Source organism: Durio zibethinus, chromosome 11 (genome assembly GCF_047325235.1).
Source record: "Durio zibethinus cultivar Kanyao isolate XHJ-2024 chromosome 11, ASM4732523v1, whole genome shotgun sequence".
NCBI classification, from domain to species: Eukaryota; Viridiplantae; Streptophyta; class Magnoliopsida; order Malvales; family Malvaceae; genus Durio; species Durio zibethinus.
The window spans coordinates 14,485,162-14,509,416 of NC_143172.1; the positions used below are offsets into that span (position 1 = coordinate 14,485,162).

The window sequence follows — 24,255 nt, forward strand, 5'->3', positions numbered from 1 at the left end:
TTCACAATTAATGGATGGAAATACTGAGGATTGTGCACGAAAAATATATTAAAAATTAACAAATAAAAAAGTGTATTTATTATGTTTGTTGGGGAAGATCTGCCAGACACTTAAATGCTTGTGTTGAAAGAAAACTAGTGAACTGGGTGTTGGAGGAAAAGTAGGTCGAGACTTGGGGGGAATATCAGCAACCACAGATTCAAGGTATTTGCAGTTCCCGATCACTGAGTACAGTTGAAAACCAGAAACTTTCTTTCTTATTCAATCACCCAGGCCAAGAAGTAAGTGATGATTCTCATGTTCTTTTATTTTTTCAAATTTAATAATTTTAGATACAATTCAATTTTAATAAAAATTTTTAATTTACATTTTTTTTTCTCATATTTCACGTCGTTGAAATTCTCACCACTTATTAACCCACTAATTTGTCCACCAAAAATTCTTTTAGTTTTAGAATTCTTGCTTATCAATATATTTTGTTTATCAAACAATATCTCTAATCAATTAAAAAAAATCTCAAAAATATATAATCATATTTTTTAAAATTTGAATAAATATTCCTAACACAATTAGATACATAATAAAAAAGATAACCAATTATTTGAGAAATTTAAAAAATATAGGAAATTAAACCGTTTCCTGTGTAGAATCTCACAAAAAATTCTTTCATATTTCTAGGAATTATCAAAAACCTTAAAAGGTTATACATATTATATATAAAAAATTTATATGAAATGGTGAATATTTATTTCAATATTTCATATATATGATTTGTAATAAATGATTAGTTTTTTTTAATAGTGTGATTACAGTCCCTCATACAATCCTTTCTGCGGGAGACAACAATATGTAAATTTTATGAAAATTTTATTATGTGGTTTTAGGGAAACGCAGGAATGGAGAATCCCTCACGCAGTGCTCTTCTGACTTGTCTCAAGGCTATATATGGTATTAGTGGTGACTCGGCTACCATAAAGACGCTCTTCTACAACTCGTCCTCTCCATTAACAGCTAAACTTTTGAGTGATAAGACTGTTCTCCGTGCCGTAATTGCTGCTGGTCAGACAGAGATTGTCGAGTTTTTGGTGAAATTCATGTCGGAAGAAGATCTTCTAGTAACTGATAGCATGGGCAATACAGCCATGAGCAACGCTGCTGTTCATGGAGATACCAAGATCGCACAATGCTTGTTCAAGAGGAACAACAACTTGGTTACGATTTTAAACAAAGAGGGAAAAAGTCCAGTTCAGCTGGCATGTAACGGAAACCACATTGATACAACTCACTATCTATACTCTGTCACTCCAATTGACTTCCTGCGCCAGGACAATGGAATTTATGGATCTGAGTTGCTCTCTAATTGTATTCGCCACAAAATGTTTGGTAAGTTTGAATAAGCTCCATTTGCCACTTCCAATTTTCCTGTTTCTTGCCATCACTTACCTTTAAAGAAAATATCAGATCTATCCTCTAACCGTGTCATTCTAGACCGGAAAAATCACAATGCGACACTATTTTAAAATATGTGATGCATGTATGGATCCACACTTATTATTAGAAAATAGAAACGTGACATTTTTTAAGGGTTCATTAGAGTTTTGCTAAGGAGTTTTCTTTTTTTTTTTTTTTTTTAAATTAGTTAATTAAGATATTATTTATAGTAACGTTGTTGTATTGAATACAGTGATATTAATTTTTAATACATTGAGATATTACTTCATGAATGGCTAAAGGAAGTGATGAATTTAGTGTTAGAAAATTTGAGAAAATAGAAATAACAAGAAAGAAGAAATATGATTTTGAGATGTGAAAAACATTATTTTCTAAGTAATTATGTCTATAGGATATAATAAAATTTTAAAACTCTCCAAATCAACATTAGTAAAATTAGTCAGGTAAAAAGATCTATTTATAATACACAAACAATTACATAATTTTTATTTAAAAAGTCATGACAATATGTATAGTCATGTTTTCTTATTCAAAAAAAGCTTATTCAAAAAGTTATATTTTTCTATTCAAACATGTTTATTCAAACAATTATGTTTTTCTATTCAAATATGCTTATTCAAAATAAAAATAAAAATAATATTTTATTAATATTTCAAAATTTAAAGAACTAAAAAATTTAAATAAAAAATAAATCTATTTACTAAATAACCCCCATTGTTATCCAAGTGCCCAATTTTTTACTTTTAAAATTGTTTAACCTAGTAGAAGCAAGCCCAATTGACTTGGCCCAATTTAGCAGCTAATTCAGTTATTTAAACAATTTAAATAATACAAATGATCTTTTTATTCAATATGGGTTATATCACATTCTATATTACGAACATTCTTCTACTAGTTTGGAATGTTGGTGCTTAGTTTTTAACTTTTTATACAAATACATATTATGAATACAAGAATGTATTTTTTTTATTTGAACCTTCAATTAGCGTATATACCTTAGAATTCTAACGAAATTGATGGTGTCCGCAGATTAAACTTCAACTTTTAATGTTAAAATTAAAGATATAACACAGATAATACTTAATCTTCTATTTGAGGTTTATAATCGTTTTAGCATTATTATGACCATATGCTTATCCTTAGTCACAAACATTTACAAGAAAATTTTCAATTTTCTTATTAAAGTGGCAGCACTTCAGAATTTATATAGGTATAGTTTCTTATTTATGTCTCTATTGCTATAGACATTTAATTATAGACTCCATTAAGACTCTAATCTCAATTTTCATTAAGAGTTTAGTCTCAACCTCCATTTATGCAATGGTTCATACTAGTATTTCAAATATTTAGAATGGGTTGACTAGTATTTACAAATATATAATAATAACTTATTGTTACCTATTAAACTTTGTAATTAGAGATTATTAATTCAAAGTTAGGTTCCCATTATTGGTGTTTAAAAGAAATTTTAAACCCATTCCATTTGTGGTGTTTCTTACCAAATTTCTAGGTAGCGCCTTGGTAAGAGGATATGCTAAGTTGTTAGCAAATTTAACATACATTATGGTTATTATCCCATTTTTTTATCAATTCTCTGATATAGTCATGTCATGTCTTAGACTAATGTGTGTAAATTTTTCATTATAAATTTCATTATAAACTCTAGACATTGTAGCTTCACTATCATAATATAAAGAAATTGTTGTAATTGGTTGTCGCCATAACTTTATATCCATTGTAGATACCCCATTTAATCTGAGGTCTAAGTCAATTAGGTTCAATTTAGTTGTAGACCCAAAAAGTCCAATTTTATATTTTATTTCATTTTATTTTATTATTTTTATCTTTATATTTATAAATGTATTTATCATTATTTTATATTTATTCTTGTATTTATCTTTATTTTTATTTCATTCTATCTTTATTCTTTATTTTATTCATTCATCTTTATTTTACTTTTATTTTTATTTTATCTTCATTTTTATTTTTTTTCATTTATTATTATTGTTTATAAAAAAAAGGGAAACATAAAAAAGGCTTGAAGTTGGTAAATTAGACTGGTACTTAGTAATAATCCTCATAAAAAACAATTTGAGATTAACTTGGGAGATAATCTTTAACTTTGAAACAAATCCAATATGAAATTCTTGGGACTGCTAAATTTTTCCTTATAACATGGATTTATAGTTGACAATGAAAGGGGGCAACCATTACAGAAAAAGCAATCGGCCAAAGAAAAACCCTTTTATCAACACTGCCATCTCTACATCAATGCCAATTCATTGTTGACAACCTGCCCATCTCACCACTCAGCAAAACTGTACCACATCACCTATACCTAGCAATTTTAGCAACAATCCAAAAAGAGAAACAAACACAATCAAAGATCCAACCTTAATTAATAATCAAAAGAAACCAAACCACAATTTCAAAAATCCAACAAGCAACCCATTTTACACCTCTGCAATCTCCAATCCCCATATGCGGTCTCTAACAAACCCAAAAATAGCAAACCAAAAACCTAATTTCAAGCCAGTCCCAATTGTAGTGAATCATAGTTAAGAATTCACAATGGCAAGAGTGACGAAAGAGAAGTGTTGTTGGTTTGGAACCGGTGTCACGAGGTGGAGAACAGTAGCAACGCTGATGGCAGTTGTGGTGGTTGACAGTGGCTGGGGTGATTCTTGGGAATTGGAACCCACAAACATAAAGAGAACGGAGAGGAGAAAAACATATTGTAATTTCAGTCAAACTGGATCACGAGAAGATGCTGAAGTGGTGGAAGAAAGCTACAGTATTTAACTTTGGATCTAGGGCATTTGAGGGGGATTTTCGAAAATCCAAGCTCAGATTCGAGACAAGGAGGCCGAGATGAAGCTTCGAGGAAGTTTTAGGCTCAAATCGACTCTGGTCAGTGGCATAAAACAATGGCCGATAGCGGCACGATGGCTTGTGATAGCACAATGGCTGGCAGTGGTGGCCATAAATCATGTGTAGAGAAAGGTTGGAGACTTTTCGTTTTTTAGAAGGAAAAAGGAATAATGCCAAAAGAACGAATAAATTGAGTTTGTATTGAAAAAGAAAAAGAATAAAGAAGAGTTTTGGGCCAAATTTGAATTAATGTTAAATTTAAGTTTGGCCCTAATGGATACAAACCGGGCTCAATCTTTGTGTGTTCAAGCCCGTTTGGAAATAAGGGCTAAGTCTAGTGCCAAACTAGGCCTATTTTGAATAAGGTATTAGTCTAAACTTTTGGTATTTCTCTTTTTCTTCTTTACTTAATTTTTTAATATCATTTTATTTATTTATTTATTTTTAATTATTTGCTTAGATGAGGAAATGTTAATTATTGGGTCCTAAAAATGTAAAAATATGATTTAATAAAAAGTTATTGAACTAAATTAAAATAATTTATAGTTCAACTATAAAAATAAATGACAACGACAATTATTCAATGATGAGATTTTTATAAATTACAAATGGTTAATTTTTTAAGAAATATCTTGGTGAGGAACTTCTCTAAATTTAGCCCAAATGGTGGAATAATTTAGATGAAGTTTCAACAAAAGTGATTGTATTTATTTTCAAAATAAAATAAAAAACATAACTTATAAATTTGTTTAAAAAATAAATGAAAATTATCCAAATGATGAAATTCCAGAAATGAAGAATGGTTGAATTTTTAGAAAATTTTTAAATGAAAAGTTTCTATAGAATGTTGGAGAATTTAGATAAAATTTTTAATACAATAAAAATTGAAAATAAAACTCACTAAAATAAAAAATAAATTTCGATGATAAAATTCTTAGTAATGCAAAATGATGATTATTTAAGAAATTTCTAAGTGAAAAATATTTCTAAATTTGCTCCAAATGGTGAAAAATTTAGATATGTTTTCAATAAAGTAAGATTCAATAAAAAAATGATTAAGTCTTTTTCTGATAACGGAGCTTTTTTAAGAACAAATGCGATTGTTGAATACTCTTGAGGTGATGAATTATTTTTAAAAATTCTACTAGAATGATAGAAAAATCTTAAAAATTATTTTCAATATTTAAACATTAAAATTTAATAAAATGCCATTAAAACCATAGACCCTTAGGATAATTTAAAATTAAATGGTACCGTCATTTGGATTGACATGTGGGGGATACTATAACTTTTTCAATACATAACCGAACTTCTTAACTCTGTTTTGATTAATAGACCAGAACTTATTCTTTAGAGATCCTAAGTCAAGCTTAGGATTTTCTCAAAAGAATAGATTTACTTAGGTAACTAATCGCACCTAAACAAAAAAATTAGTGACAACCACTTAAGTTGTGTCTAGCAATAGGTCTATGGGTCTATACGTTATGACATTCATTAAAAAATTTCTTAGCCATTATGCTTTCTTGCTTGCTTTAGCTAAAGCTATAAATTCAGATTCAATAGTTGAATGTGAAATGCAAGTTTGTTTCTTGGCTGCCCAACTAATTGCACCATTTCCAAGAGTAAAGGTCCAATCTAAAGTGGATGTATTGTCACTTATACTAGTGATCTAACTTGCATCCAAATATCCTTTCAAAACTGTTGGATATTCCAAATAAAATAAGCCAAAACCCTTAGTTCTTTTAAGATAACCAAGAATTCTTCCTATGGCTTTTCAATGACTTATGCTAGGCTTACTTGTATATCTTGATAACTTGCAAATGGCAAAAGCTATATCTGGCCTAGTACAATACATAGCGTACATAATACTTCCAATAACGCTAGCATATTTAAGTTGTGCAATTACATGACCTTTATTTTTTGTTAACTTTATACTTGTATCATATGGAGTATTGGCTTCTTTTATATTAAGATACTTAAACTTATTAAGCGGTTTTTCAATATAATGACTTTGATTAAGTATGAAACCGTTATTATGTCTCTTAACTCTAATTCCTAAAATGGTATCAACTTTATTTAAATCTTTCATTTTAAAATTAGAAATTAGACACCTTTTTGTTTCATTTATGCCAATCATATTAGTACTAAAAATTAACATATCATTAACATAGAGGCATATTATAACTTCATATTCTTTAGTAAATTTTAAGCAAATGCACTTATTAGCTCCATTTTGTTTAAAACCATTGGCCAATATGGTTGAATCAGACGTTTCATGTCATTGTTTAGAAGCTTGCTTTAGTCCATAAAGTGACAATTTACAAACCTGGAAGAATAAAACCTTATAGTTACTTTTTTCTTTAAGTCACCATTTAAAGGCTATCTTAACATCTATTTGATGTACATGTAATTTATAAATGGAAGCCAAAGCTATAAGAACTCTAATGGATGTTATTCTAGCTACTAGAACATATGTATTAAAATAATCTATGCCTTCCTTTCATTTAAAACCTTTTGCAACTAATCTCATTCTAAAGGTTTGTATAGAACAAGTTGTATTATATTTCCTTTTGAATTCCCATTTACATCTTATAGGTTTAGAACTTCCAAGATCCATGTACTATTGGACATAATTGAGTCTATTTCATCATTAATAGCTTCTTTCTAAAAAGTAATATCTTTTGAAGTCATAGCTTCATTAAATGTTTTAGGGTTTTCTTCTATGTACTATTGGACATAATTGAGTCTATTTCATCATTAATAGCTTCTTTCTAAAAAGTAATATCTTTTGAAGTCATAGCTTCATTAAATGTTTTAGGGTTTTCTTCTACATTTAGTAGAATTGTTGTTTTATTAAACACTTTGGTTCTATTTCCTTCTACTAAGAAAACAATAGAATATTGAGAAACAAAATTAGAATGCAAAAAATTCTTTTTTCTAGTTCTTTGGCTCTTTCTAAGTTCAACTTAATTATTACTTTCTTTTCTTATATTAACAATCGTAGGAATCATTTCAATTTATTATTCCATATCACTCTCAATATCACATATAAACTTATTTTCAAAAAATTCTACATGAATAAATTCAACAATAACATTACTATTTAAATCAAGAAGTTTATATGCCTTTGAATTCTATGCATTACCAACAAAAATGTTTTTAATTCCTTTAGGTCCAAAATTTGATTTATGAAGATTAGGTACTTTATAAAACGCAATGCTGCCCCATACTTTAAAATAATCCAAATTTGGTTTTCTGCTATGATTCCAAAACTCATATGGTGTCTTCAAGAATTTCTTTGAATGAATTCTATTATGTATATGGCATGCTATTAGAAATGTTTCTCCCCAAAGATTTAGAGGTAATTTAGCATTTAACAGCATACTATTTACTATATCAACTCAGATTCTATTTTTTCTTCCAGGTAAACCATTTTGTTGAAGTGCATAAAGGGGCTGTCTTTTGATGAATAATTCCATTATCTTTATAAAAAAGAGAAAATGAATCTAGAAAGTATTCCCCACACCTATCGGTTCGAAGAATTTTGATTTTCTTCTCCTTTTGATTTTCAACAAACGATTTATATTCTTTACATTTATCAAAATCTTCATCTTTTGTTCTCATTAGATATGCAAAAGTAAAACAACAACTATCATCTATAAATGTTATAAAATACCTTTTTCCTCCCTTTCTTGATAAACCATTAAACTCACAAATATCATAATGTACAAGTTCCAACAATTTTGTATTTCTTTCAACTTTAGGAAAAAATTTCTTGGTAATTTTGCTTTGTTACATATTTCATATTTAGTGTCATGATTTTTTTTGGTATGTTATATAACCATGCTTAGACATATGATTCATATATTGGTAATTTAAATGTCCTAATCTAGCAAGCTATAATAAAGAAGAATGCTCAACAATATAAATAGAAATATTATATATTTCATTAATACGTAGTTTAAACATACCATCATTGTAATATCTTTTCTCAATGAATAAATCATTTTTAGATACTATAACTTTATTATACTCTAGTACAATCTTAAAGTTTTTCTTACATAATAGATTTGTAGATACAATGTTCTTTCTAATCTCAGGAATATGGAAAATATTAAGTAAAGTTAATTTCTATCCTGAGGTGAATTTCAATTCAACCATTCTTTTCTAATCATTTTGGTAGGAACATGATTTCCTACAAGGATATTTTCGGGTCCCTTGTATTTTTCACAAGTCTTGAATTGCTTTTTATTGTTGCAAACATGAACTGTTACACCAGAATCTAGCCACCAATTAGATGATTTATTTACAGTAACCATATGAACTTCAGTGATCATTCCAATTTGCATATCGGTTACCATTGTAATAAGTTCTTTGATTCTTGTTCTACCAGATTTGCGTTATTTTCTAAACTAGAACCTATCTTAATTCCAGCATTTTTAAATCTACAATCTTTAATAAAATATCCTTTCCTTCCACAATAGATACACATTTTATTCTTGTTAAATTTAGATTTCTCGAATCCCTTCTTCTTAACCTTAAAATTGTTTTGAGATTTTTAAAAAAACTTGTGAGTTTTTTGAAAATTTTGTTCACTCACATAGTTCACATTAGAACCTCTAAGGAAGAGTGCATCTCTTGTACGATTTTCTGCTTTAGTTTTTAAATGAGTCTAAAATTCTTCAATAGTGAAAGTATCTAGTGAAAGTAGAACCTTTTTTTTATATCCATTCTAAGAAGAAGGATGTTTTGACAAAATAACTCCAACTTGAAGTAAATTAGGAATCTTAATTCCAACTCACTTAACTTAGATGCTTTTAAAACTTATGCACTTGGTCTATGATTGGATGACGTATGGAAAATTTAAAGTATTTCAAGGCTAGAAATTTACATTTCTTTTCGTTTATGTACTTGTGTTCAAGAGTAGTCCAAATTTCCTTTAGTGTTTTCATATTTTTATATAGGTCATATAGACGATCGGATATTAAATTCAAAATGTAACCTAGACAGACTAGTTCATCTTTTTCACAATTGCTTCTTGTTGCATAAATATCATCAGAGTCTTTAGGAGTTGGCTCTGGAATTGGTTCCAAATTTGGATCAAATACATAAAACATCTTCAATCCAGTTAATAGGGAAACCATTTTGTACTTTCACCTAATGTAGTTTAATTCGTTGAAATGATCAAGTTCGATTACATGTTAATTCTGAAAATGAACCTTTATACTTGATTCCAAATCAATAGCAGTAAGGGAACAGTATATGTAATAGCCATCATAATTGCCTTTAAATTATTAAAAAATTTGAGAAAATAGAAATAATAAGAAAGAAAAAATGACTTTGAGGCATAAAGAATACTGTCTTAAAGGTAATTATTCCTATAAGATACAACAAAATTTTAAAACTCTCCAAATTCGACTCAGTGAAATTAGTCAAAGTAGAAGGATCTATTTATAATAAATGAACAATTACAAAATTCTTATTCAAAAAGTCATGACAATTTGCATAGTGATTTTTTTTGTCCAAATAAAATTATTCAAACAATTTTGCTTTTTTGTGCAAACATGCTTATTCAGACAGTCATGTCTTTCTATTCAAACATGCTTATTTAGAATAAAAATAATATTTTATTAATATTCCAAAATTTAAATGGGTAAAAGATTTAAATAAAAAATAAATTTATTTACTAAACAAACCCAAGTGCCCCAAGTGTCCAAGTGCTTAATCTTTGACTTTTAAAATTGTTTGACCTACAAGAAAAGTTTTTAGTACGTTCAAATGACTTGGTCCATTCTGGCATTTAGTTCAATTACTTAAACAATACAAGTAGTCTATTTTAAACTATATACATATGATCTTTCTATTCAATGTGGGATACATAATATTCTAAACTATCAACATTTAAAGGTGGAGACGACGGATCATAGAAGAAGGTTACAAGTTATTATTTCTTTTGTATGTTGGTATATATGGAAAATAAGGAATGATGCCATATATTAGAAGAAACCTAAGATAATTTTGACAGGGGATAGAATTAAAGGTGTTGTTGCTAAGTATTTGAACATGTTAAAAAGTCATATTGATAAAAAAGGTAGAAGAAATGAGGCTAAATAGGACAAGTGAAGTGCTACTGAAGAGGGGTGGGTTAAGATAAACTGTGGTGATGCCATTTCGTAAGACTCAGAAGAAGCAAGGTTCGGAAAGGTGGTTAGGATTCATAAGAAAGAATTGATAGATGGTGTTAGTAAGATGGTAAAAAGTGAGTCTAAGTACTAAAAAAGTGAGTGTTGCTAGCAAAAAAAAAAGAATATCGGAAGATTGTATTGGAAAACGATTCTAAAATATTGAGAAATGAATTGGTAAAAGGAGACAGAATAGGACAATGGAGAATTATACTAGTTATTAAGGATATCAAGGCATGGAATGTATGTTTTAAATGGTTTAGAATCAATTGTGTAAGAAAGAAGGCAAAAAAAACCTCTAATTGGGTTGATGAGCATAGAGAACTAGGTAGTACTATCCCCATCCTCATTGATATTCATTTCGAATAAGAATGGATTGCAAGCACCACTATAATGTTTAATGTTTTACTTTAGGATTTATTGGAAATATTTTTAAAATTGTGAAAGAAGTTTAGTTAAATATGATATTTAACTAAGGAAATTAGAAATCAAAGGTAAGTAAGCTTGAAAAACAAGTTTTGGAAACAAGAATAAGTTGAAATATGTGAAAGTGAAGTTAAGGCATTTAAATGTCATGCAAAAAGCAATCAAATGTTTGCTTTTTGTTTTAGGGCATTTGGATACCCTACATAAGGTAGTTGAATACTTACTTTCTGTTTTGGAAAAATCAATGAAAAATCACTAAGGCATTTGAATGTCTTATTATGGCCATTTGAAAGCAACCTTTCTGTTCAATCAAAAGTGTGATTTTTTAAAAATGATGTCTCTTGAAACAAGAAGTAGTACTCTTTCATATTTGATTTTTCATTATTAGAAAAATGAAGAATTATGTTTACAATTCTTCATAAAAGTGTTTTTAAGATATAAAGACATGTTAGTTCATTAAAATGACACAAGTTAAGGGACACAACCTTTAGGTTCATTCTCCATAAATAAAGATGGCTAGAAGACATTTGTAGTATGTTTTTGTGTAATGAAAATATGTGCAGAAGCTCTGCCAAAATTTTCTCCCTCTCAATCTCAAAAGAAGACAAGTCTCTTAGACTTTGTTTTGTTGTAGAAAACCTAGTTTAACACTAAATTTTCTTTTTGTCTCTTCAAGGTGTTTAATGGTTTGAATCTCACTAACGCAAGTTGAATTCAAACAAGACTTCATTGCATCTTGTAGGCTATTTGAAAAACCTTGTTGCATTCCAAGAAATGGTGAGGTAAATATGTCTAAAGGAAAGTGTCATCATGACATGCCTTAAAACCATTTCCTTGTAGTTTTTAGTTCTCCATTTGGTGCAAATATTCAACCACTGGTGCTAGGGATCTACATCAAGAAGTAGCAGACTTGGAACCATTTTCATCAGCTAGAAATGGTCATGGAACCAACAATCTTTAGACTTATAGTGCTTGTTTCAATATTGATATCGGTATGGAAAAGTACAAGGATTTTGAGAGGATAGTTGTTAAGTTTCAGAAATGACATTAGGCAAGCAAAAAGAAAAAGAATAGTTCTAACCAAGATTATATTGGTTTTCACCAATGGTTAGATAAGTTTTAGTTACTTCTTGGTTATCTGCATGTTTAAATGATATGATTAGTTGTTTCATAAATAAATTATGTGGAAATGACTATGTAGTGTTATATAAATAGATTTTTTTAAATCCATGTTGTCCTCAATAATAAAATATTACTATCAATTTCTATATAATTTCAATAGGGTCATTTTATAAAACTAAAATATAACTCTTTAGATGCTAGCGTTTAATCTTCAATAAGAAGAATACAAACACTAGACATAAGAAAAAATAAAAAATTCAAGTGTCAAAATACATGAGACGAAAGAAAAGTGGTCTAATAAATAACCTTATGTTAATGCCATGAGTTTTATAATTAAAGGGTACATGCTTTATTAAAATAAAGTCTTAAAATGACTAAATACATCTTATTAATGATAAGGCACCATTAACAATAAGGCTAAACTTGTTGAAAGAATATCAAAAGATATGAATAGTATGGCTTGATGGGTAAATGAAGTGCTACACTATATGATAGTAAGGATGATTCAAAGCATTATAATATAAAAAAGGAAATGTGCTAAAACATAAGAATTCCTTCATGTTGAAACCAAAAGGTATAAGCATTATAAATTTACATTTACAGATTGCTTAATAAATTTGGATTCAAGGTTATAGTGGAACAAAGTCAATGTAATTTTGTTCAAATATGGAATGTGCTTTGAAAAAGAACTATGAATAAGAAAACATGATTAAATTCTTCATTGCTATGGTAATTATTTTAGCATGTTATTTATAATGCATGAATTCAGATAAAAGCATGGTTTGAATGATTCTATGATTAAGCATGTAATTGTTAAATTTGAATAATTTACATGTTTAATAAGATATTTAGGAATTTAAAAAAATATATAATTATGTTCTCAAAATGCTTGAATTGATTCATAGAAATGCATATGATTTATATTGGATTAAAGAAAATGTTAGCTCAAAGACTTGAATTAAACCAAGAAGGGGCAAATTGGTTGATAATAAATTTTTTGTAAATTCAATATCCAACAAGCAGAAAGATCACAAATAGGTTTTTCTAAGCAAGTAAACACAACAAATATAAGTACTAATAATCTTAAAAACAAGAAATAGTGATAGAAAATCAAACACTAAAATTTATAGAGGTGCAGCGTTTCCTTTAGGCACCTACGTCCTCTCCTTTAGCCTCACTTACTAAGGAGTTCAATACACTATATGTTGAAAGTTACAACCTAGCTCTTTAAAGCTCTACATAAACAACAACACAATCTCTTAAGGGTTATCCTCCCCCTTAAGCTTACAACCTCACAATACAAGTTTTTAAAGTGCTTTGCAAACTTAAAGAATCTTTCTAAGGTTGGATGTTTGCTAATTTGAAGTACAAATTAAGATTAAGTAGAATATCAAGAGAAAGTCTGATACAACAAGAATTTTTTCACTTTTCTCACACTAAGATGCTCTTTAATGCTTGATAAAGATGGTAGATGAAAGCAATAAATTTTCTTAGCTCTTGATTGCTTTAAATATGGTGGAAGACCTTCATTTATATGTTGAGAATGGAAGATAGCTGTTGCTTACATTAATTGCTTGGAGCCTTTGTACAATTACAGATAAAAATAGCCATTGCAAGCATTATGGGCATGAGGGGATCGATTGGATCAATTAAAATTCAAACAATTTTACGTATGAAAAGGCATAACCAATCGATCCATATTTAGTACTAATTGATCCCTTGTTCAAGTGATCGATCCCCTAGTCTGGGTGATTAATCCTTTCTCGAAGTCTGGAGAAAAATTTTCATCCTGTGTAAAAGACCAATCGATCCTTTCATGAGAGGATTGATCTGTCTTTAAAACCCTTGAACCAATCGATCCATACAAGGAAGGGATCGATTGGTTTTCATGAAATTTGCACAAGAAAGCTTTTTGGCCAAAAAATCAATTGATCCCCTTGAGGGAGGATCGATCCGTTCTATGTTACTTTACCCAATTTTAATTTTAAACTATGCCAGATGAATTTAAACAAATTTCTAACTGGATTAAAAGTTGAAAAAGTATTCAAATTAAGTTCAAATCATTTTAATTCAGGTTTAGCAAATTTTTGTTTTGTCATTTCAAAATTTTTTATCAATTCAAGGCTAATAATCTCCCCCTTTTGATATGACAAAACCAATAGTAAAAAAGAATTTGCTTTGAAAGCATTTTTCTCTTTTAAGAAAGCTCTCATTGAATTTAAGCAAGATCAACAAAATTAAATAGCCAATTTTGCATTATGAACATAACAAAAATTTATCAATTATTAAAATAATAGTTTAGCAACAACTTTTCACTAGCAAATTTTCACAATACACAAACAAACTTCTCCCATTTTTTGTGATAGCAAAAAATATCCAAAAGCAAGGCAAAAATACTATAACCAATGTAAGATTAACTTGTTCAATCAATTCAAGACAATAATATTATATTCAACCTAAGGCCAGTATCATTGAATGTCAACACTATAGCTCAACATAGCATCATAATATCAAGAATGAGAATAACTACAATAGTACCTTCATAGCAACATAATCATGTATAATAAACTTTGAATTTCAAAATCACACAAGTAAGCAAAGAAAAGTTCATGCCATTATATGCAAAGTACCAAAGTTAATGCTATAATAAACTGTCTTAAAGAAAATTAAAAAAAAAAAAAGAAAGACATGTAGGAGAAACATTTAAACCTGGTTCCAAGGATAAGTCAAGGTGGAGGAGGATAAGAAGAAAAATGATGAAAACACTGCTCCATTTGCTCGTGTCGTCTTGATGAGTCCAATATCAGTCCTAACTTATTGAACTTGTGAAACCATCTCATTTTGGGTTAGTTCTATGCTTTTTAATCTAGAGTTTAAATCCCCAATCAATGAGTGTAAACTGTTCATCTGAGTCATAAGAATTTGCAAAGCTCCTTAGGTATCAAATGGTGGACTAGAAAAACCTTCTTGGGGAATATCTTGTGAAACTTCTTGTGGAATATCTTGAACCTCATGCTCTTCTTCATGCTCAATTTCAAATTCACTTTTCTTAATTCATACCCTAACAATATTTTGAGTGTATTCCATACTATGAAGTGCATGAATTCCAATAACACTAGCAGGATTAGTCACAATCTCTTTATCACTTCTAGTATTGATACCCACCTTTCTAAGTAGATTGCTAATGGCTATCCCATATACCAAGGTGTAGTTCTTGTTTTGATTAACCATCATCATATCATTAAAAATGAAGTGCACAAGATTGGGTTCACCTTATATTTGATCTTATACATCCACCAATAATCATGTTTCCTAATGGTGGAGCGTTGGGTTCCAAATGGTGCTAACACATGTGTGACGATAAGATGAAGCAATCTATCATGCATGTTCAACTTAGAAGCTTGAGTTGGAGCAACCTTCAAATCATCATGCTCAAAAATATCTTGGACCAATCTAAGCATATCACATCTAGTGTTTGTGTCTCAATTATCTTTTAACATGAAAGTTTCAACCAACAAATTCTTGTCCATAACTGTTTCTTTACCCATAAGAAATGTCCTAAATTTATCAGTATAATACCTATTCCCATGTCCATCAAATTCAATATAGTTTGCATTACTATAAAGTATCCTTACTAGATTCTAAAAAACAATGCCATCCAAACTAAAATAGTTCATCCAACCAAAATTCTCAAAAGCATGTAAGTATGGAAATCCAATAGATTGAAAGAAATTAAGATTGATTACCCTTCCTTGTTTGACTTATCTATGAATAAAATGAGTCTCATATCTCTTATTTACTGTAAGATTTTTGAAATTTTGGTTGAAAGAAGGCTTGATTGAAGAATTAGAGGCTTCTCTTAGTGGATTCTTTTTGTGGTAAGAGGAGGTCTTGTTTTAGGTGCATGGAAACAATGAAATAGTAAAATATATAGGCTTATGTGAAATTGATAAAGGAATTTATGAATGTAGGTGACAAGTAGTAGAATATGTTTGAGAGGTGTAAGAAAATTAAGTAAATGAGGTAGTTTCAATGGAGGCACAAAAGGGGATCAATTTCCTAGAGTGAGAAGCATGAATGGAGATTTTTGTGTGATTTGAAAGATTTTTAAAGAAGATTTTGCAAGAAATCAAATAGATATAAAGCAATTTGCAAAAGATTTTGGTTGAAAGTGACCAATTTTGAGAGAAATTGAAGCATGAATGCCTAGGGTTTTAGGAGAAAATGTTTTGGGAAAAAGGAAAAGAGACTCTGGTCGGTCAAGGAAGGAAGGAAAGTCCAGATTTTAAGTGGTCAAAACGATGCACATAAGGGAAATTGTTCATGACTTTATCGATTGGGTAACAAGGGGATCGATCAGGTAACGTCTTGGTGAATGCATACCTTAGTCTTATAGTGCATTCAACACACACAAGTGCCCACCACATTCGAACACATAGAGTTGATGGATGCGGCTAACCTCTAATCTGTCAACAATCTCCCCCTAGCAACAACCTAGGATTCAAACTTGTGACCTTGGCTCTTATACAACTTTTAGGACTTCAAGCGCTACCAACTCTCCCAAAATCAATTGCTTTTAGAAAGGTACATAACTAGCCCTATAGTGCATTCAGCACACACAACCACCCATGGCATTCGAGCACATGAAGTTGATGGATATAAGCAACCTTCGATCTGCCAACAGAAAAGAAAAGAATAAATTGTGACTTCTATTATAAATATTTGTTATGATTGTGTGCAAGATAATTGATATGATTATGCATGTTAAACTTGCAATATTTATGATTTGTAAATCGGAAGAATTGAATTGTTCAATAGTGTTAAAATTAATTAAAAGAGATGGATTTTATAATTTGGAGCATACTAAAATGACATCATTTTGGTGTGTAATAATGCTCAATGAATGATTAACTGAAAAAAGCTTAAGGACTTTTGGCCAAGGATAAGGCTTAATATCTTGTTGCAAACCAATAAGGTTACAAATGAAATTTCATAAAATAAAAGTTGATAGACTAAAGATAAGATTAAAGACAAATGTTATGAGAACTAACACATATATCGAACGCTACATATACAACGTAGCAAGAATAAATGGCTACAAAAGAATGCTTGTAACATTCATGATAATTTACCAAAAGATATGAGGATCCATATAGTTCTAAAAGGTGAATTAGACAAAATGGTGTTTATGGAATAACCTAAAAAGTTATGGATTCCAATACAATGTTATAAGGTATGTAAATAAGTTTAGTTCTTAAGTGAGCTTAATTAAGTTCTTAAGAAATGCTATTATCATTTGATAAAGTAATTTTGACTTATGATATTGCATAAATATATGATATGATTAAAAGTATCTATAGTTACTTCAACAAGTTGTCATCATTTAATTATAAGAAGATGACATGGTTGGTATGAACCAAGATCAAATTAAAGCGCCAAAAGGTTTTTTATAAAAATAAACTGTTGTGGAAGTGATTTTGGGAATAAAAGTCTTTATAAAATGACAAGTGAATTTTCCCAAATTAAAAAGATTCTAAAACAAACCTATTATTGTGTAAAAGATACAACACTAGCAAAAAGAATGATAGTTGCATAATGGAATAAATAAAAGTAAATAAATGATTGATGTATGCAAAGGCATCCACAATGTGAAACATTACTTTTGTGATACATGAAACAATGAGATATTATATACTGTAACAAAATCTTTCGATAAAGAAAAGGATAGATCAATGCAAGTGGAATTACCAACATGATAAATCCAGAAATGGATTGGTATACATGTATGATGGGGGTAATATTTCTTGGAATTTGAAGAAATAATAATGTATTAAAGGTTTACCATTTTATGGAATTCATAAGGATTGAATATGGCAAGTAAAAAATAAAGTAAAAGTTATAATTTTCTTAGGGTCTAAGCCAATGTGCAACAAGTTTATTGTAATAGTTAATTTGTCAAAGGCTAAGAGCCAAATACAAGAAATCTAGACACATTGGTTAGAGCAAGCTATGTGAAGAATATGACAATAGATGCGCACCATATACTTTGTCAAGCTAAGAAAAATAAATCCTTTAATAAATGGAATTGTAAAGAAATGATGTCTAGACTTTTATAAGGGATAAGACATAAACCCACTATTTAAGGCACACATGATGGAACCTCAACTCAACGTTTAATAAGACATTAAGTTTTAAGTTCTAATGAGTCCTCCAAGCATATCATTTGAATGTGACTACAAGTACTTAAGATATATATGCCATCGCAAGGTCGAAAAGTACTTGTAACCGTATGGACAAAAGGAGGAGGTTGAGTTATAAATCTTAATGGACGCATAACACATAAATAAAAGCGTTGGAATGCCTTATATGGTGACATTTCTAATGGAGTTCACCTATATGAGTGAAAGCGGTGCTGTATCTAGGAACTAAGGACTTGGTTCTGAAACACCCATGAAAAAGATACAAGACACATGGCCAGTGAAATTGTGTCAAGCATTGCTAAAAGACTTTTGTTGAGTGTGAAAGGTTATATGTAATTTGACGCTTGACTAATCACATAGATTTATTAGTTCAAAGATTTAGTTTTATCATATAATTTTGATTAATTCAACAACACCTTATTACTAAAGTGAGTTTTAAATTAGGTATGTATGATACTTTTACTTATGCATTAGATTTTCAAAAATGTTTGACTTGTTCTATTTTGAAAATAGGTGGGGAAATGTTGAAAATATTTGAAAATAATGAAAAAGGATTAGTTAATTATCATTTTTAACTAAGGAAAGAGAAATCAAAGATAAGAAAGATTGAAAAAAAAAAAGAGCTTTGGAAACAAGAATAAGCTAAAATATGTGAAAATTAAGTTAGGGCATTCGAATGCTTACTTATTGTTCAGAAAAATCAATGCAAAATCACTAGGGCATTTGAATGCCTTATCATGGGCATTCGACCTTATGTTCGACCAAAAGTGTGATTTTTTTTAAATAATTTCACTTGAAATGAGATATACTCTTTCATACATGATTATAATCTTTCACTATCAAAGAGGTGAATAATATGTCCATAATTATTCATGATGTCTTTAAGATATAAAGACATGTTAGTTTATTGAAATGACACAAGTTAAGGGACGCATTCCTTAGGTTCATTCTCTATAAATAGAGGTGGATTAGAAGTTATTTGTAATATGTTTTTGTGTTCTGAAAATATGTGCTGAAACTCTGCCAAAATCTTCTCCCTCTCACTATCAAAAGAAGACAAGTCTTTTAGACTTTGTTTTATTGCAGAAAACCAAGTTTAGGATTAGATATTTTTGTGCCTCTTTAAGGGTGTTTAGTGGTTTGAATTCCACTAATGCAAGGTGAATTCAAATAAAGTTTCATTGTATCTCGTAGACTATTTGAATTGCATCCAAAAAAAATAATGAGGACAAATAAGTCTAAAGGAAAGTGTCAACATGACATGTCTTGATATCATTTCCTTGTAGTTTTCGATTCTTCATTTGGTGTCAATATTCAATCACTGGAACAAAAGATCTACATCAACAAATAGCGGACTTGGAACCATTTTCATTTGCTAAAAGTGGTTGTGGAACCAACAGGATTGTGAGGTTCTTGTTGTAAGATCTCATGTAATAGACCAAGGCATATGTGAATTTGTAGTGCTTGTAAGTGTGATTTTGGATAATAACGAAATATAGATTGATGATTCGCCAAAAATTATATTACTTCATCTGATAATCTTAAAAAATACTTAAGGATACTCTTATCAGCAAAATCTATTTTTTAATTATTTACTCCATTATGATATGTAGGGTTTAGAACTAACCCTATATATAAGATATGTATATATAATAATTCCTCATACTTCGACATCTTTTAATATGTACATATATTATATATAATTTTTTTTTATCACCAGATATTGCTTTCGATATGATCCGATATAGTCCGAACTTGGCGATCACTGAAGATGGTAGCGGTGGAATTCCCATTATGGCGTTGTGTAATGTTCCTTCCTTATTTCTTAGTGGAACTAAGCTTTCATTTTGGGAAAGATGGATATATTCTTGTAAGAATCACTTCTCTTCCTTAAATTTTCAATTTCATTTCTCTAACAGTAGTTAAGATGATTTTATAAAAGTTTGAAGAAATGTAGGAAAAAGAATCGGTTTGTTTGAAGAAATGAAGTAAAGATAATTGGGTTTGTTTGAAGAATTGCTTTGACTCTGTAGAGGTTTGGTTAGAACTTAGTCTTTTCATCGAAGAGTTTTGTGTATTTACACTGATTCAGCTTCAAAATTTGAAGAATGGATTGAATTACAGATTGATGATAAAAAGTATAGTGTACGGGTTAATGAAATTTTTTCGGAATTGATCCTTGCTCTTAAGGTTACAAGGACAATTTTGAGTTTGACACTGTAAAGGACTTCAAGGATAGTTCCAGTTTGTGCGTTCAAAGAAGATGAAGAGTCTTTAAATACCTTTGAAGCAGACCAGGTAGAACATATTGTAAGGATAAAGATGACAAAATTAGGAGATGATGGTTTCGTGGGCAAAAAGAGGACAAAAACATTGGAATTGAAAGAGAAAATCAATTATAGATCAGAGAGAGTGTGTTCTAATGGATATAATAATTCAACAACAGTAATAGGAAGGAATGACCGCGGATAATTTGTATATTTATATTAAATTAACATATAAATTTGATAATTTACATATTTATGTTTTATTTATTTTGTGTTAATTTAAAAATGAGTAATAATTAGTGAATTGCAAGTGTTTTGATATTCAAATGATATTTTGTGGGTTTGTAGCTTGTCTGGAAGTTAAGGAGGTCCTAGTGCAAAGGTGATGGATTAGAGTAGAAGTTGAGCGTCTATCATTTAATGTGTAGACTACGTACTTGTAGAGAAGTAGATAAGAAAAGGTGATGAGAGGCGAAATTGAATTTGATAATTGATTTTATTTGGCAGAGCATTGTTGGTGATCTTGGTACTATTTTGAGTGCAATCTATGTACCTAGTGTTGTCTTTGGTGGAGCTATTTTCTGGTCTATTTGCTTGCATTTGGAGGGACCCGTGGTGATCTATTATAGGAGGTTTATTGGAATTCAGTGTTCCCAAACACTCCAATGCCAAAAGCCTTGAAGTTTATCTCAATTGGCTCCTACAATTATCTTTGAAAGATATGATATCTATTAAGTTTGAAATTCAAATCTTAATATCTGTAATTTTTTTCTTATTTCAGATTGTGATATCTTTTGTTCAAAAAATAAATAAATAAATAAGAGCTCTTAATTGATTAGACCAAGATTATTCAATTATGGATATAGATGACAGCAACCAGATATTCAGAGCTGGGAGGTCTAATTTTGGAGATTCAACCGAGGAAATTATTGTTGTAAATTGTAATGTGTTTAAGGAATCAAAAGTGTGAATACTGTTGATAATTAGTCCATTTAGATTTTATGGGAATGAAGTTGCAAGCAAGGAGTTCAAAAGTTCCTATAACATGAGTTAGCTTTGAAGCTATAGAGTTCTTTTTTCAGTTTTAATGAGATTGGTTCCTCTTGGCTGGAATGATCATCAATTGTGAGCTACTTCATTAAGGATTTTGTGTATTTTAGGAATGTTTTTAGCACATTGGCTTAGCTTTTTTATGTTATGGGCCCCTTGGTGTTAACTTACAAAATTTTCACTGCCTTGTTTATTAAGTGAAGTGATTATCAGGTTATTTGATTTCAATTTAAATATTAAGCTATAGAGTTTAGCATCTTCAAAATTAATTATGTTTTAGAATAAATAAAAAAAAAGTTTTTCACTAATAGTTGATCATCTGAGAAACTTATAATTTGTTTTTTTCTTGTTGGCTTGGGATACAAACACGTTTGAATCTAGTAATATTGGCTTGATGTGCAGTATTGATTTTATCTATTTGAAGGCTTAAAGGTAAAGCAATCCGCAGCCTCAAGTGATGATGATTTCAGTTGTACTTCTGGACGAGGAAAGAACAACAGTAAAAACATCATTACCGAAGGTATTTTTGTCGAACTAATTAGTCCATCATAACATATTTAAAAATTCATCTTGTAACTATTTGTGATGAATTTCCTATACATTAATGTTACTTGTTAGAATTTGACCAAAACTCTTCTAAATTTCTAATATTATAATATCAATTGTTAAGTTTAAATACTATCACCAGCTAATCAGGCACCAATTCATTTGCTCAATTCGCATGAAAGCCACAAAAAAAGTAATAAAAATTAAGAAATGAAATGTCTATTCATATATATTAACTTATTATGTTAATTGTTGTGTTTGTGTCCGAGTTAAGTTTTACCCAGAATTCAAGCAATCATGATTCTTGGTGCAGGAATCCAGAGAATCTATGATTTAAAGAGCAGCCATGCCAATGCCCTTGAATTTTTACGCAGGGTATGTGAATATACGGCTACGATTGATGGTGAACAACTCATTAAAGGTGGAGTGCATGGCGCAGTCTTTGTGGCTGCCAGGCAGGGGATAACAGAGCCCATAGTTGAGATATTTAAAGCCAATCCAGATTTAATATTGCTCAACGATGAAAATGCAAGAGACATCTTCAAGATTGCGACCATATATCGTCAAGAAAAAGTTTTTAGCCTCATCTATGGGTTTGATACCAGCAAGAAGACTTTCCTTGTTTGGATGGACTGCAAGAGCAACAGTTTATTACATTTGGCAGCAAATTTGGGTCCTGAATCTGAAGCTAAGCTTACTGCAATATCAGGTGCAGCTCTTCAGATGCAAAGAGAATTACAGTGGTTTAAGGTCGTCGCCCTTTAACTTCTACTTCATTGACACGACTTTTTTTTTCATCCTTGAATGTTCAACTCAATATCCTCATAAGTCATAACCATTTATTTTAAGGAAAAATATATCACTAAATACCCAAAAGTTAAGATTATTATTCTTCTATATATATATTATACAACAGCGATGAAGTTTCTTGACTCTGAACATGCAGGAGATGGAGAATATTGTGCCACAGGTGCATACACGATATGTAAATGATGAAGGTGAAACTGCAAGGCAATTGTTTGATAGAACCCATAAGGAGTTGGCAAAACAAGGGGAGGAATGGATGAAGAAATTAGCAAGTTCATCAACAGTTGTGGGTACTCTGATCATGACCATTATGTTTGCTGCAGCGTTTACTGTTCCCGGTGGTAACGATCAAAACAGTGGTTTCCCCATATACTTGACCAGCGGGCATGCTCGGTATTACAAAGATGCATTTATGATTTTCATAGTATCAGATGCCATTTCTCTTTTCACTTCTTCGACTTCAGTGTTGATGTTCCTCGGCATTCTCACCTCACGTTATGCAATGGAAGATTTCCTTATCTCTTTACCAAAAAAGTTGATCATTGGCCTTTCCACACTCTTCATTTCTATAGCGACGATGATGGCAGCCTTTTGTGCTACCCTTTTTATCATGCTACAAGGGCGAGTGTGGATAATCATTCCAATCATTTTACTTGCTACCATTCCTATCACTCTCTTCGTCTGGTTGCAGTTTCCTCTGCTTGTCAAAATATTTATTTCAACGTATGGAGCAGGAATCTTTGATAAGAAAATAAAGCTCTGGACCTAGTTGAACTAATGGTTTTTTTAAGTTGTTAGGACTGTTGACATCAAGCTTTCGTTCTACCTAAATCTAGATGGGCTTTTACTTATGACATTTTGCAAGATGTGTGGTTTGCGAATAATGTACATTATTTTTTAAGTGTACATCTTTGTTCCTTAATTTACAGATATTTACTAATTAATCAGGATTTAACTATATAGATGATGTATATGTGATCTATTTTCTTTTTGGATAAATTATGTGTATTAATTATTTTTCACTTGTGATTAGATATCACAAGTGACATGCCAAAGACGTGCCCCAAAAAAAATCTAGATAAAGGAGTGGCGACGGTTTTTTTTCTATCAAATTACAATTAAAAAATTACAATTATAATTAAATATTATATTTATATAAAAAAATTTAAAATAAATAAATTAATTAATTAAAATATAATTAAATAAATCTAATATAATTAAACCAAACCCATACACTACAAAACTTTAAAAATTTTTTCTTGCCGTTAAACCGAAACTCATTCACAAAAGAGTCATAAATTAAGAGCTGGGACTCGAGAAATTTTACAATGA

At 29.9% G+C, this 24,255-nt stretch overlaps 1 protein-coding gene across 3 annotated transcripts; it reads left to right on the forward strand.

The window, feature by feature from the left end:
- On the forward strand, nucleotides 1-23,883 carry LOC111289828 (uncharacterized). 3 transcript variants are annotated; one of them, XM_022881171.2, is made up of 6 exons: nucleotides 1-281; nucleotides 885-1,383; nucleotides 19,974-20,123; nucleotides 21,995-22,090; nucleotides 22,430-22,866; nucleotides 23,063-23,883. In XM_022881171.2, exons 2-6 carry the CDS (start codon nucleotides 897-899, stop codon nucleotides 23,690-23,692), a joined length of 1,800 nt encoding a protein of 599 aa, XP_022736906.2. In that variant the 5' UTR covers nucleotides 1-281; nucleotides 885-896; the 3' UTR covers nucleotides 23,693-23,883. The 3 variants fall into 3 exon arrangements, with proteins under 3 accessions (XP_022736906.2, XP_022736907.2, XP_089624174.1); XM_022881172.2 differs by lacking the exon at nucleotides 19,974-20,123; XM_089768048.1 differs by lacking the exons at nucleotides 19,974-20,123; nucleotides 21,995-22,090.
- Nucleotides 23,884-24,255: the final 372 nt, after the last annotated feature.

What these genes read in the sequence shown, in the direction of transcription:
- LOC111289828 (XM_022881171.2), top strand. Translation starts at nt 897, where the DNA reads ATGGAGAATCCCTCACGCAGTGCTCTTCTGACTTGTCTCAAGGCTATA. An exon ending in GGAAAGATGGATATATTCTT is followed by an intron (nt 20,124 to 21,994) that starts GTAAGAATCACT and finishes ATCTATTTGAAG; the next exon opens with GCTTAAAGGTAAAGCAATCC. An exon ending in TAAAAACATCATTACCGAAG is followed by an intron (nt 22,091 to 22,429) that starts GTATTTTTGTCG and finishes TTCTTGGTGCAG; the next exon opens with GAATCCAGAGAATCTATGAT.